Source organism: Ceratotherium simum, chromosome 34, assembly GCF_057802395.1.
Source record: "Ceratotherium simum simum isolate JZ-2026a chromosome 34, ASM5780239v1, whole genome shotgun sequence".
Taxonomy (NCBI): Eukaryota; Metazoa; Chordata; class Mammalia; order Perissodactyla; family Rhinocerotidae; genus Ceratotherium; species Ceratotherium simum.
The window spans coordinates 16,697,847-16,713,271 of record NC_141933.1 but is presented as its reverse complement, the minus strand read 5'-3'; the positions used below and the strand labels follow the sequence as shown (position 1 = coordinate 16,713,271).

At 51.1% G+C, this 15,425-nt stretch overlaps 1 protein-coding gene across 2 annotated transcripts in view; it reads left to right on the top strand.

Annotated features, from left to right (window-relative positions):
* P2RX3 (purinergic receptor P2X 3) overlaps nucleotides 1–13,840 on the top strand; it is a 38,426-nt gene extending 24,586 nt beyond the window's left edge. Inside the window, exons 10-13 of one of the 2 annotated variants that reach the window (XM_087422914.1) lie at nucleotides 9,154–9,247; nucleotides 9,538–9,603; nucleotides 10,229–10,306; nucleotides 10,741–13,840. In XM_087422914.1, the coding sequence (XP_087279040.1) occupies nucleotides 9,154–9,247; nucleotides 9,538–9,603; nucleotides 10,229–10,306; nucleotides 10,741–10,854 (352 nt within the window). In that variant the 3' untranslated portion in view covers nucleotides 10,855–13,840. The remainder of the gene's footprint in view (nucleotides 1–9,153; nucleotides 9,248–9,537; nucleotides 9,604–10,228; nucleotides 10,307–10,740) is intronic. The other variant, XM_004437362.3, reaches the window with a different exon arrangement.
* Nucleotides 13,841–15,425: the final 1,585 nt, after the last annotated feature.

Below are 15,425 nucleotides of genomic sequence, written 5' to 3'. Positions count from 1 at the left end.
TTTACAGATGAGGAAACTGAGGGTAAAAAGATTACTGGCAGGAGCAGACAGCTAGTAACCTGGCTCCCAGGTACATCTTATAGCTCCGTGTCCATTGGTCTTTCCCAGCCTCATTAAAGATGAATTAATAGTAATACATTTTAAAAAATGAACAACAAAGGATTTTTTAAATGTCTGCCTTTGAGGTTGATTAGGTTCCTAGAATATGAGTAAATACATATGGCTTGGAGGCCTTCTCTGTGGGGAGGAGCCCAGCCTGCTCCACGGATGTTACCCCACCCCAGGCAGTGAGTCCACCAAGAGGTATTTTCCTATCAGTAGAAAATCAACTGTCAATGTATATTTCGGCTGGCAAAGGTACTTCTCACCAAGTAGAAGCTTTGCTGAGCACACCACCTCCTTCTCTTAGAAACCCACATTCCAGGCCCAGGTTTTCCCTTGCAAGTCCGAGTCCAACCCGGATCCCGCAAGCTTGTAGCTGTTTCTCCTGCTGCTGTCACAGTGTTCCTGCTTTAGGAAGGAGTTTCTGCCACTCTATGGGATCGTTTCTAAACAGATGTCTGAGAGCTTCCAAGGGATTTGTACCTCGTGATAAAAACCCTTCTCCATTCAGCAAACGTTTATGGACTGCCGACTGCTGCAGTGTCAGCTCAGCGTGGGGAAGCGCTTCACAGGGTTGGAGCTATCCAAAGCCGGCATTGGGCTGCTCCTACCAGTAGTGAGTTCCCTCTCACTGGGGCTGTTCAGGCGGCGCTGGGAAACCTCCTGTGGCAAATGTGGGGAGGGCTTTGACTCTCTTCCAGGGGGCTGGGCCCGTGGCGTAGTGGTTAAGTTTGCCTGCTCGGCGTCAGCAGCCCAGGGTTTGCAGGTTCGAATCCTGGGTGCGGACCTACACGCCGCTCATCAAGCCATGCTGTGGTGGCTATACCATATACAAAATAGAGGCGGCTGGGCACGGTTGTTAGCTCAGGGCTAATCTTCCTCAGCAAAGAGGAGGATTGGCAAGGGATGTTAGCTCAGGGCCAATCTTCTGTACCAAAAAAAAAAAAGATGATCTCTTCCAGCTTCCAGATTATATCACGTGCTTCTGGGCTTTGGGGCTGATACAGAGATGAACAAGACCAGGAACTTTTAATCTAGTGAAAAATTAAAAGATTTAACCTAGTGAAAGACGAACAAGATCACGGAGCTTTTAATCTAGTGAAAATGATAAACCTGAACCCAAATAACAAAAATGTTTATACAAAAAAAAAATTGGTGCCAAGGCAAGCCAAGAATAATTAAGATGAGGCAGAGGTGAAGCAGAGAGGGCCCAGGCTGTGGGTCAGGAGATCTGTGGGCTGTGGTTCAGGCCTTGTCGCAAATGCTCAGTGTGACTTTGAGCAAGTCTTATCGCCTCTGTGGGCCTCAGTTTCCTCCTCTGTAAAATGGGCTGGTTAAAGACGATCCTCTCTAAGGCCCCTTCACACTCTAAAAGTCTGAATCAACACACGTGGGTGTCTGGGGAAGGGCGTTGTTAACTCAGGCTGCCGAAGCAAGCACTATTATTTATAGACCTGTCACATCGGAATGTAGCTTCAACACTGCCCTGCAGAAGCACATCTGACAAATGATTTATTATGGTAATTGACACTGGTACTCATTCTTTATCTATTGCTGCGCCTGGCATGAAGGAGCATGCATACATACCCACACACACGAAACTGTCTCGCCCCCGTCAGGCCTCAGAATTGTTCCATTCAGTCTTGTGTTGGGAGTGTCGTGTCTGGTCATGGAACAGGTGTGTCAGTGAGGGTCCTGGTGGGAAAGCTGTCTCAGCTGGGGTTTGTGAAGAAGCTCACAAACGTGGAAGCTGAGAGACTCAGGGTCTAACAAAATGGGAAGCTATGACCCCCTAGCCCTGCAGCCACAGCGGGAGGAAGGGGAGCCTGGGGGAGAGCTGGGGTCCCTGACAGGAGCAGTAGTCACAGAGCAACACAGCCACAGGCCGGGGAAGCAGTGGACAGGATAAATACCCTACCTCTCTCCTTCCTGCCCTCTGGTTCCCCCACTAGTGCCTCCCATTAACCAAATCCCCCGGAAACCAGAGGGAAAGCAGGGAAGGAATGCAACCTGTAGAGGTCAGCCTGCAGGGCGCCCAAGACCAGAGGCTGGGTCTCGGGGCAGTGGAGTAGTCAGCACGCCTGTAATCATCCCTCCTTCCTTCAAATGTCTGGACTCAGGTGGCCCTCCCAAAACCGACAGCCCCAGCCCTGCCCATGTCCCCTCTCCCACCCCCACCCAGGCTTCCTTCCCCCTCCCCAGCTCAGCGCCAGCAGGTGTCCGAGCTCTGTTCTCTCCTCTGGCGGCTCTGGCTTCATCACAGTCACAGCCATGCTGCGCTTTGAACCTCAGCAGCTGAGGTGTTTTCACAGGCACCAGCTTCACAAGCTCCCAGCCCACTTAGGCTGCATGAACTCTCCTTGCTGGCTCCTCTCTCAGGGAAGCAGCGGGGGGCGGGCAGGGGCTTTAGATTCAAGCAGCCCAGCTGTGCCCCTGCAGGCCAGGTGGCCCAAGGAGAGCTGCTATTGCTTCTCTCCCGCCTGTGTAGTCCAGACAGTGTGGCCTGATGGTCAGTAGATAATGTTCATTGAAAGCTCTGTGCCAGGTGCGGTGCTCACATCCAGCCTTCACATCCAGCAGTTCCCTGAATCCTCTCAACAAGCCTACACCGCTTGCTAGTATCTCCAGTTCACATTTGGGGAAACTGAGACTCAGATAGCTGAAGTATTGTGACTTCAGTGATTATATAAACTAATTCAAGTGCCAAAGCCAGGATTCAAGCCCTGCACTGTCTCACTTCAGAACCCCTAACCCGCCAGCTACCCCACTGAGCTGTTGTCATGGGGCCTTAATGAAATGATGGGTGTGGAAGCCTCTCATATAGCGTTAGCAGGAGTAAGGGCCCCACATGTATGCTGTCTCTACTCTTTTCCCCATCCCCCCTCCACAGGGGCTGGTTCCCACCAATAGCACCTACTTGCCTACCCAGCTAGCTGCCAGATCCAGATGTTATCTGTTTGGGAGAGAAACAGCCTGTGGTTACCTGCTTATACTAGCCCCACCTGAAGAATTGAGAGAATTTGGAGAAGCCAGAGTCAATAGGTGGGAACCTGCAGGCCACATTGCTAAACTTAATCTATGACATGTCAAGAATTTCAGAAATTCATTGTTCCTCCAGCAAGCATTTACCCTACCCTCTGCTGCACGAGGCCCTTGGGCAAAGAGAGACAGGGAGATCTGACTCATAGTCAACAGTCCAAATTATTAACTACAGTCTGTATGGCAGGTACTGTCGTGGGAGCCTGGATCCCAGCAGAGACAGGAGAGGTAGCCCGGCGTGGGGGAGTTACAGCCTCAGTGCTACACCAGTGAACTGGCTCTCCAGAGAAAAAGAAAAAGAAAATCCCTTATTTGGGCATTTGCCGATTTCCGTGGTGTAAATACTCCACCATGGTCGATTTCGAGCTACAAGCATGAAGTCCCTGAATGTGGAATTGGGAAGAGATACACAATTGGCTCTGCCAGCCAGGGCGAGGTGGACCCAGACACTGCCATGGCCGTCTGTCTGTCCTCCAGCCCACCGGTGCTCTTTGAGCTTCTCAAAAAAACACCACATCCTTTCCCATGAGAGGGCTTGCAGTTCCCTCAGCCAGGAAAACTGCCCCACCTCGGGCCTTCTTATCTTTCAACTCTCCATCCTTCAAGTCTCAGCTTTGTGTTACTTTCACACGAAGCCTTCCTTGACCAGCCAGCCTGGGTCAAATATTTTCACTAGCTGTGCTCTTGGAATGGTGCACCACCTCTTCCCAGCCCTTATGTCCAATGCTAGCTATTTATGGGATTGTGTGATTAATTAATATTTCTCTGCCCTCATGAGAGCAGAGCTGGCCAAGGTAACAGCAGTGCCTAGCACCAGTGCCTGGCATATCTGCTCTAAATGTCTGTTGAATGTTGAAAGGATGAGAGGCCACTGAGCTGGGCTCTAATGGATGAATAGGAGTTTGCAAGGTGGAACAGGGGAGGAGATGGGAATAGCATGGGCAAAGGCACAGAAGTCTATGTCTCTGAAGTGTGCAGAAATACAGAAAGGCAGGTAGTGTGGTGTGGTTGGCGCTTGAGGTGCTTGGCAGGGAGGTGGTTTGCAGGTAAGGCTAGGAAGGTGGACCAGGCCAGGTTGGGAGGGGCCTTGTATTCCAGGCCAAGGTGTGGAATGGTGGTGTCACTCTCACCAACCCCATTTCCCAGAATCGGAGGAACTGGGAGAAATCAGGGCCTGGCACGGTCTAGCTCAGCTCTTCCCCTTTTCAGATGAGAAGGCTGGTGGCCCTTCTTCTGACCTTTCATGCCTCACCTATGCCTCCTGTTCTCCTCCCAGCCAATGACTCTGGGGGTTGAGACCCACTTTGTAAATGCAAAAGGGCCCCCCAGCTGGAAAACTGAGAGAAATTAGCCAGGACCTAACAGAAATCAGGCAACAAAAAGAACAGTCTAGAACGCTGGCTAAGAGTGTGGGCTCTGGAACTGGACTGCCTGAGTTTGAATCCCAGCTTCACTCACTGACTGTTGGCTTTGTGCCCTGAGATAAGTTGCTTAACCTCTCTGATCCTGACTCCTCATCTATAAAATGGGAATAGCAACAGTACTGAATTTCATGGGGTTTTGTGAGTATTAAATGACTTAATATGCGTATAACACTTAGTGCAGTGCTGGGCACATAGTAAGCACTCAGGATATGTTAGCTGTTATTATTGCTAATATTATTATCTCCAGGAGGCAAGAGAGTGTAATGGTTAAGGTAAATGTAGAAATTATTATTTCATTTTATCTTGATCTTAGGATAAGAAAGAAAGGGAACATGCTTTCAGCACTTACTATATAGTAATTGTAATTCAGCAATTACTATATATATTATCTCATCTCATCCTCCCCACAGCTCTTTACTCTCCCTTCTCAGTTGAGGTAAAAAGCTCAGAGAGGTTGAGTGACTTGTCCAGGGTCAAAAAGCTAGTTGAAGACAGTCGTAGAACTACCCCCAGATCTCCTAGGACTTTCTTAGAGGGTTTATTCCTAGGAATGTAGCATCACTGGAATTTGCCCTCTCTCTGCCTAATCAACTCCCCAATTTTAACTCACTCTTTGTCCTTTGGCAAATAACTTCTCCTCTGTGAGCCTCAGTCTTCTCCACTATAAAATTATAGGAGTTTGTAACAGTGAGGGTAAACATTGCTAACTGCTGTAACAAACAACCCCCCATCTCAGTAGCTTCACACCAAGGTTTGTTTGTTGCTCACGGCACAGTGCACTGTGGGTCAGTGGAGGTGGGCACTCCACGCTGTCATGCAGGGATCTGGGCTCCTGCCACCTGTTGACTCAGGCTCCCCGAAGGCCTGAGCTCCCCCCTGGCTCCTGAGCAACTGGCTGTGAGGAAAGGGAGGATGAAGAAGGTACACTGCCCTCAAACCCCTTGGCCCACAGGTCACAGACCTCACCTCCATTCACATTCCATTGGCCAGAACTAGTCATGGGGCCCCAGCTAGATGCAAGGGGGCTTGGAAATACAGTCCGGCCATGTGCCAGAAGAGAAGATAGCCCAGACCCTGGTGCCACAGGGTTGGGCCAGATTCTGTGACACTGTGCACCCCCTGCAGCCACACTGGAGAAATGCAGAAGTCAGGACTCCTGGGTCCTTCCCCAGTCTGCAGCCTGGGCCCTCCCTCCCTGAGTGCTGTTCCTCCTCACTCCCACCCGGGAAGAGAACCAGTCCCTGCCAACCCTTCTCCGAGGGTGGGTGGGTGGTGAGATAATGATCTTATCATGCTTATTGCCTCTTGGAAGGCAGGTGCTGGAGAAAAACCAAGTCCGCTTTGGTTTTTCTCCCTGTTTCCATCACATTCCTTCTCAAGATAAATTTAGTCAGCCCTGCTTTCAACGGCAGTGCCCAGAATGCCGACTTTTTGTTCTCCCAGTCAATATCAGAGCATTTGTCATGCCTGCAGCCTTGGGGGGGGAATGCAGACCTCAGGACCACAGTCCCAGCCTCTGCCCTGCCCCAAATGTCTCTGCCCCATCCTCCCATGCCTGCTCAGTCCCCACGGGCATCAGTTGCCAGGTCTCTCAGACAAAGGCCCTGGATTCTCCAGTGATGTGAGAAGGGCTGTAGGTCTGCCTGTGTCCTTAAGGGCCACTTAGAGCTCAGAGGCAGGACAGTTCAGAGTTAAGAGCACAGACTTTGGAATTGTCAGAGTGGATCAGAATCCCAGCTCAGGCAAGTTAACTTCTCATCTGTCTCCCCATCTGTAAAATGGGTCAGCAGTGCCTTCTTCATGAGATTACCTGAGGTGCGTATGTTAAGAGCTTTGCCTATTTTTCTGGTACTCTGTAAATGGTGGATGTGGAGATGGTGATGGTTCGTACTTAGCCTCAAGCCAACCTGAAAGCCGGAGTGAGGACTTTAGGAGCCTTCTGCCCATTCCAGAGACTTCTTTTCCAAACTGCTTTAAAATCTCCTGAGAGGCCTCCTTGGAGAGTTATGTTCTTGGACCTCCTCATCTTTCTAGAAATGATTTCCTTTCTGGTGTCCATCCTATTATCCTCCTGCTGGTGCAATTTGAGTTCCTTCCATTTTGCCTTTGTCTGTGAAGCTCTCTGCTGCCACTACCCAGGCCATAGCTCACCATGTTTTTAAAGATAAATGTGCCGCCTGTACTCCCGTACTAACTGCATGCCTTCCTGGCCCAGTTAAACCTCTCTAGGCCTGAGCTTCCTGCTCTGTGAAATGGGGATGTTAAGGGAAGGTGTCCCGGGGGGAAACAGTCAGTGGTCTCAAAATGGGTGATTGAATGAAGGGACTATTCACAAAGGTGAATGCAGGGTGAAGGGAACCGAGAAGCCTGGGGAAGGACCAGGGCTGGCCACATGGGAAAGCTGTTCCCACCCAGGCTGGCAGGGCTAAGGCGAGGGAGCAGTGCTCAGAACCTGGAGAGAGGCAGGGCTGTAAGACAGCCACCCTCCAGGCTCTGGACCTTAGAGGACCAGCAGAGAGGAGCTGGAGGATTAAACACCCTGACTCTTCTTCCCTCCCCTCCTCTGAATGCCTGTGGGCGCCTGCCCCTGGCTGAACCCAGCCGGAGCCAGAGGGCAGGGAGCTTGGTGGAAGCAGACTCTGGGGACCAGGCTCGCAAGCCCCGCAGAGAAGGGCAGAGATTGGGTGTGGAGGGGCAGACTGAATGCGTAGCACAGGGATCGAGATAGTGCTGCCTCGAAGGGTGAGTGTTAGTGTCTACCCCTCTCACTAACAGACCTGCCAGGGGACGTGAGCATCCCCATCTATAGACAAGCAAGTGAAACTCTGAGGGTTAACTCACATGGAAGGCCATACTGCCAGGAAGTGGTGGAGCCAGACTCCAAAGTGGGGGATTTAGACTCCGAAGTTCCCCACGGCCAGAGCAAACAGTGGTCGAGATTTTATGATTTAAGATGCCACTTCCCCACAAATGATCTTCCTCCCAGGCCTGTAATCCCTCCATTATTTATTCACTTGGGCTGAGCATTTCATTCTCCCTGCTGTACAATTTCTTTTCTTTTTTTTTTAATTGAGGTAATATTGGTTTATAACATTACATAGATTTCAGGTGTATATCAGTATAATTAGACTTCTGTATACATTACATCGTGTGTTCACCAAAAGTCTAGTTTCCATCCATCACCACCTGCTGGACAGTTTCAAACGCAAATATCCCTGGGGAATGGGGGGCATCACATCAATCATTGAACACTTTCAGGGAACGAGTTTCTCAGACCCTCTTTCTGCTGGGAGAGGCCTGGGACAGGCCTCAGGAATCTGTGGGGACTGGAAACACTGAAAGGGAGGCAGCCAGCCATGAATAAGATAATGTCGACCCCACCCAGTTACGGAGCTTCTGAGCCCTTTCACTCCCATCATCTCACTTAATCCTCACCATTTTCCTGGGATACTGGCACCAGTATTTACAGGATTTATGGCTGTGGGACAGTAGCCCAAAGAGATTACACCTGGCTAATGTTAGAGTTTTGCCTGTGATGGGCACAGCCAAGTAGGGGAAAATGCTTTAGAAGCCAAAAGACAAATGCAATTCTAATGCTTCCTACCTGTGAAACTATAGGCAAGTCTCTTCACCACCACTGGCATCTTCAACATGGGGGTGTGAAGACCCACCCCGCTGTGTTTGGTGAGAATTAAATGTGATCATTCCTATCAGCCCGCAGCACAGTTCCTGGCACCTGGCATACCAGGCAGAGAAGGTACAGACGACAAAATCTTAAACGTGGGCAAACCCAGCCTTGAGTCTTGGCCAGTTGGGTAACCCTGGACAAGTCACGTAACCCCCGGAGCCTCATTTGAAAACTAGAGCAGTCACATCCCCGTCCCACAGGTTTGTGCGAGGGTGAAATGAGATGAGGTGTCTGAAAGCACTTTTTTAAACTGCTCTATAAATGCAAATGGATCTCTTCAGCAATAACAACAGCCAACATCAGCAAACATTTCCTGGGTGCTTACGGTGTTCCAGGCACTGTTCTAAGCCCCCATGCGTGTGGTTTCATTCATTTCTCACAGCAACCCTATGAAGCAGGTGTATTCCCAATCACAAAAGAGGAAATTGAGTCTCAAAGAGGTTAAGTAACTGGCCCAAGGTTGCACAGCTGGTAAGTGGTGGAGCCAGGCTTTGAATCCAAGTAGGCTGAGAAGCCTGTGGAGAGGGAGCACTTGCATGGAGCCAGGCCCTGGGATACCCAAACAAAGAGAACTGAAAAAGCTTGGAGTCCAGCTTGGCTCAAACTTTCATACATATCAGAATCATTTAGGGACATTATTTAAAAGGCAGAGCCCTGGGCCCCACCCACAGAGATGCTGGTTCCATGGGTTTGAGGTGGGGCCTGGGAATCTGCATTTTTAATGAGCCCCCAAGATGATGCTTGTGCAGGGGTCAGCTAACTACACACGGAGGACTGTGGCAGGTGTCCCCTAAGCCATCAGTAAGAGTTGCTCGATAAGTGAGGGTCATAGGCTCTAGAGGACCCTGACGGCTCAGGCGGGAGCCCACGGGGTTACCCACCTTCGCCTCTGGCTTCCAGGTTTGCCAAGTACTACAAGACGGAGGATGGCAGTGAGTACCGCACGCTCCTGAAGGCTTTTGGCATCCGCTTCGATGTGCTGGTGTACGGGAATGTGAGTCCTTAGGCCAGGAAGATGGGGTGGACCGGGACCGGGGGAAACCCAGACCCATGTTGGGCCCTGAGGAGGTTCCTCTGGGGGGCAGGGTCCTGCTGCTGACCAGCTCTGAGACCGTGGGCTGGGCACATCTCCTCACCTGTACCGTGAAGGGGCGGGGCCTGCTGACCCACCAAGAACCTTTCTGGCTCCTCCTCCTCTCTGGCTGGGGGTCCAAGTTCAGCCTCAGGCCTCACCTCTGCGCTGCTGGACCCTCTGCCCACTCCCCTTGGTCTTTGTGCCTGCAGGCTGGCAAGTTCAACATCATTCCCACCATCATCAGCTCCGTGGCAGCCTTCACCTCTGTAGGAGTGGTGAGTTAGCCCCTCCAGGCTCTGACAGGAGGCCCGTCAGGGTGGGGCCCCGGCTGGCAGGGGTGGGCAGGGGAGGGACTCAGGTAAGTCCTGCTTCTGCCTAGAATGCAAAGCCCAACCTCTTGCCAGATGCTTCCTCTCTTCCACAACCTCCCTGCTGGGTTCGCACTTGCGTGAACACCTCCAGTCATGGGGAGCTCATCACCTCCCACGGCAGCCTCCCCATTGCAGGAGGCACCACTGCGTACAAAGTTCCTGTTCCTCACCAGGGAGGTGGGGGAGGAGACTCTGGGGTTCTATAGATGGGAGGAGCCTTGATGAGGAGCAGAGCCCAGCTAGCAAGGCGGGGACATAGCCCCACTCCCAGGGACTTCAGCCCCCTCAGTCCCTCTGCTTCCATACCAAGTCCTCTCTCTGCATTTTGCTCTGGGGTCACCCCCAGGAGCTGGGGAGGCGGGTCATGAAGACATCCCACAAAGCCCCTGGACCTGCAGGCCGGCAAATTCAACATCATCCCCACCATCATCAGTCAGGCATCTCTGAGGACCCCCCTGCCCTTCCTGCCACCCTGTTCCCACCCGTCCTGGGGCAGCCCGTCTGAGCCCACCTGCTTCTCCTCCTCCAGGGGACTGTCCTCTGCGACATCATCCTGCTCAACTTCCTCAAGGGGGCCGACCAGTACAAAGCCAAGAAGTTTGAGGAGGTGAGGAGGTAGAGGGACGGGGCAGGGAGGGACGCTAGATCCCAGGGACTCCCAGTGGCTCACTTTTGGAGGCTTCTTTAGGGGAGTTCATTGGGCCTCAATACATATTGGGGGGGGTCAAGAAAAGAGGGGGTTTGGAGATTTCTCTGTGGAGAATCTTGGGGGCTCTGTGGGTCATCACTTTCAACATCCCCATCCCTCATCATCTCCTCTCCATTTCTGAAGGGGGACAAATCTTGCGATGGGTTAGCTCAGGTTTCTGTTTGTCTTTGAGGTGCATGGAAAGGATCAAAGGTCTTGGGATCACACAGACTTGCGGTAGCCCCCCTAGTGAATAGGCCACGAGCCCCAACTGCTGAGTCTGTCAAATGGGGCCCCCTAGGAGGACCTCACCCACAGTCAGAGCATGAAAAAGCCAGCACTTCTGCCTGCAGGTGAATGAGACAATGCTGAAGGTCGCTGCCTCGGCCAACCCAGTGTTCCCCAGTGACCAGACCACGGAGGAGAAGCAGTCCACAGATTCGGGGGCCTACTCCATCGGCCACTAGGGCCTCTTCCCAGGGCCTCATGCTCACCCTTGGGCTCCAGGCTTCCCAGTAGGACACCCTACCTGGGCAAGGGGGGATGGGAGAGGAGAGGGGCTCTCATTTCTGCTGCTCATCCCGTGAGGCCACAGCCAGGACCCAGCTGTCTGGGCCTCCCAGTGCCCTGACAGACCGGTGGTCCTCCTGCCAAGACCTCAATCTCACCTTCACCCCTGTCTGCTTCCCAAGATCCCCAGGGCAGTAGCACCTGAGTCATCCCCCTTCCAAAGAGTAGAGATAATAATAGTAATAATGAGTGGCCACAGGGCCTACCACGTGCCAGACACTCTCACATACATTATCTTATTTAATCCTTAGAATAATCCTATGTGGTGGATATTAGTTCCCCTGTTATGAAGATACACTGAGGCTCAGAGAGACAGAGTCATTTGCCCAAGGCCACACAGCCAGGAAGCGAGAGAGCTGGGATTTAAACTCAGGTCTAACTCCATCGCCCACACGCCACAAGAGAAGAATGAACTCCAGGGGGTATCTGCCCTGCTGCTTCAGCCTCCTCCACTCTGACCATGATTAGGTTCAACTGAATAAAGAGTAAGCCCCGGGCTTTCCCAGGAACTCAGGCGGACCCCATTTTAGAGGAGACCAGTTAGACGGTGGTGCAAAGTCTCGTTGCCTGACTTGGATGGGTCCCAAATTCACAAGGAAACAGGAGGCATGACTCAGTGAATTTGTCTTACTTCACCCACAGCTCTGTCCCCAAACCAGGGCAGGGGCCATTCTTGTTCTCCCTCTGGGGCCCTCACACACTCTCACAGCCATCTGGGGCCCTCACTCTGGAAGCCAGAGTAGGCTACCCCCAGGGTGGCGTGATTCTCGGACCTGGGCCCTGTTCTGGGAGCTCGGCAGTCCTCCTTTAAAACATTGGTGAAAAGGCTCAGTGAGACCTCTTGCCCTGTGAGCAGCTGGTCAGCAGGCCTGTCCGCACAGTGTCCTAACAACGTGGTCAGTCTTCTAATGTTGGAAACTAAAAGGCCTTAGAAACCATCTGGTCCTACTCTCCTGTTTACAGATGAGCAGACGGAGACCAGAGAGGGAAATGACTTGTGTCACGCAGTGAGTGACCAAAAGGGAACCAGGTGTCCTGCCACCCAGGGAAGGAGGCAAGTACAGGAAGCTGGGAAGGCTGTTGAGAAAGCTTCAGGTCCACGCCTGCCTCCATTCGCCCACATCCCTTTCTCCTTCTGGGCTCTCCTCCAGTGAGAGGCCCAGAAATCTCACCAGGGCTGAGCTCAGGAGCAGATCCAGATTTTATGAAGCCTGAAGCATATAAAATTTGAGGCATCTTTTTAAAAATAATACAAAATTAGGTATTAGAAGGGGCTCATGCAACTGAGCAGCCCCGAAGTATGTTTCATTAGCTTCATGGTAAATCTGCCTCCAGAAAAGAAGTGTGGGCATGACCATGAGGTCTTGGCAGACATGAGGGCTGGCCCCTCTACAGAAGGTGTGGGGAAAGGGGTGGGGGCAGCTTTGGGAGTAGTTTGGGAGGATCAAGCAGTGGGCACTTGCAAAGGCCTGACCCCAATGATCCCCCACAGCAGGGGGAGAAGGGGTAAGATTCCCCCAAACAAGGCCCACCACCTCCCGACTCTGCCTTCACCCCAAGCTGCATCCTCAGGATGGTGGGATAACACCTCCCCAGGGGCAATCTCGGGCATCAGGCAGTGTCTGGAGATCTGAATGGCAGAAACATCAATGAAGACAGCACTGTATTCTCCAACCAGGACACCAACAGGCTTTCCCGGTGAATCCAGCTCTCAGGAGGCTGGGCTGAGGCTGGGGTCACAGGGATGTTCTCTTAGGAGGAGATGGAGGCAGCTGTGTCCTGGAGGGATTTCCCCCCCCAGTCCCCCCTTTCCTCCTACAGGTGCTTCAGCACCCCCTGGCCTGAACCCGTGTGTGTGAGCCTGACGCTGTCCTCCCACAGCTGAACTAAGTTACCACTTCTGTGTGCTAGACTTAGGGTTGACATCAGTACTAATAAAATAGCTAACTTGTCTCTGCTGCATCATGGTGTCCTCAGCACAGTCACCAACATAATCTCATGGACCCTCACACCAACCCTGGTGAACTTGCTGTGGTTTGTTATTAATCCTGTTTAATAGAGGAAGAAATTTGCAATACATGGAAATTCAAACTAGAACCCATGCTCATTCCAACACTACACTGCTTCTTTACTTACTCAGCATAAAAGCTAATGTTTAGTGATAATTTGACATTGCCAAGCAGTGGGCTAAATGCGTTACAGGCATTGTCTAATTCCACCCTCATGTTACCGAAGAAGAAACCGAGGCTTGGTAAGGTTAAAAACTGAAATGGTAGAACTGGGACTCGAACCAGGGCTTTGTGAGTCCAGAGTCTGGGATCTTGACCTCTGTGCTACGTCTGTCTGGGAAGAATTAGGACATTTGTTGGCACCTTCTTTTCTATGTGTTAGGTTAAACCAGGTTTTGCTGCAGTAACAAGCAAGCTGCAGAATCTCAAGGTTTAATACAACAAAGCAGGTCAGACAGCCCCCTCCATCTGGTAACTATGCCATCCGAGACACACAGACCCCCAGATCCCTGTGGCAAGGAAAGTGAGAACAGGAGGATCACAGGGGTCATTTAAAAGCCAGCCCCAGAAGTAGCTTACATCACTTCTGCCCACATTGCGTTGATCAGACTCAGTAGCATGCTGCAGAGCCCAACTTGACCGCAAGGCATACTAGGAAATAGAGTCTTCCTGGGTCCGCAGGAAGAGAAAATGGTGAACACAGCACTCTCTGCTTCATTGTCTCTCTTTCTGCACAAGCCCCCTCTCCCCATGCCCACTGACAGGTACACACATCCTTGCCTTCTGTGTTCCTTCTCACAAAACCTTGTTCTTGGCAAGTTACCAATGAGTCTCCCAGAGGTATTGATAGATAATGCTCTCAAGTGTTTCTTCTCCTCAGAGTATTTGCTTTTTAATCAAAGCCTACTCACGACTGAAAGGCCTTAAACAACCAATGGAATGAATATATAATGGTTGAAGTTGAGGCCCAATAACAGACAGTGTCGGATATTTGAGGGACATCTTATCTACCCTCGCCTGCCTCAAGCAAGCTTCAATCTGGAGGGGTCTAAGTCCTCCTCCTTTCCCTGCCCCGCCCTCTACCTCTGGTCTTGGCTGGCAGGATATCGGGCGACTGGGATCGGCTAGAACCCATTCCCCGTCAAGGAGATAAGTGGAGGCTGATAAAAGGGGGCTTGCCGTTCAGCCGAAATACCAGTCCCAGAGCTGCCTATACAGAGCTTCCCTTACTGCTTATCCCTCCCACCCTGCACAGCCAGATTCCACAGTTCTTTTAGAAGCAGAGCATCAAGAATTAGCTTGTTGCAGTTTGCAGACTTGGAAGCAACCTAAGTGCCCATCAAGGGACGAATGGATAAAGAAGATGTGGTATATAGACACAGTGGAATACTACTCAGCCATAAGAAACGATGAAATCCAGCCATTTGTGACAACATGGATGGACATTGAGGGTATTATGCAAAGTGAAATAAGTCAGAGGGAGAAGGTCAAATACCGTATGATTTCCTTCATTAAGTAGTAGATAACAACAACAATAAATAAACACATAGAGACAGAGATTGGATTGGTGGTTACCAGAGGGGAAGGGGGGAGGGAAGAGGGCAAAAGGGATAATTCGGCACAGGTGTGTGGTGATGGGTTGTAATTAGTATTTGGGTGGTGAACATGATGTAATCTATGCAGAAATAGAAGTATAATGATGTACACCTGAAATTTAGACAATGTTATAAACCAATGTTACTGCAATAAACAAAAAATTAAAAAAAAAAAAAGAATTAGCTTGTTGCAGTATGCAATGCAGGGACCTGGGTGGGGGCTTGACCCCCAGGCAGTTCTCCTTCCGTGCCCTTGGGGAGACTGACTTGCTGCAATTAGGAGCTTCCTGACCCCCTCTCCATCCAAGGCAGATGGACAGACCCCTGTACTGAGGACAGGCCTCTTCTCCCCAGAGGCAGTCCCTGGGGCCCAGCATTGGTGAGGTTCATGGCAATGCCAAGGCCCACTGTCCTATTGCCAGAGGCCTGCTCATATTCAAAGGACTCATCCCTACCGCTTCTTCACCACCCACTTCCTCTGGGGTTCTCCTATCCTGTCCCGTTCCATCACCTCCAACACCTTTAGAAAGAAAGTACATCTGGGAAACTGTTCCTTTTGTTCCTGAAACTCCACATCCCATCAAATGCCTACAGGAACACACGCACGCACACAAAAGTAGACCCTTACACAGGTGTGCTCAGACACACACTGACATGTATACACACTCCCAAACATACTGGCCAAAGACACACAGGTACACACATGTGTGCACACACAGATTCAGGCATATAATGGTGCAAAGCTTCACAGATGTCCACAGACATACAGGCCTATCCATAAATACACACAGATGTACAAAATGTACACAAACAATACACAAATACACACAGATTTATGCACATTTACATATATAGATTCACGTA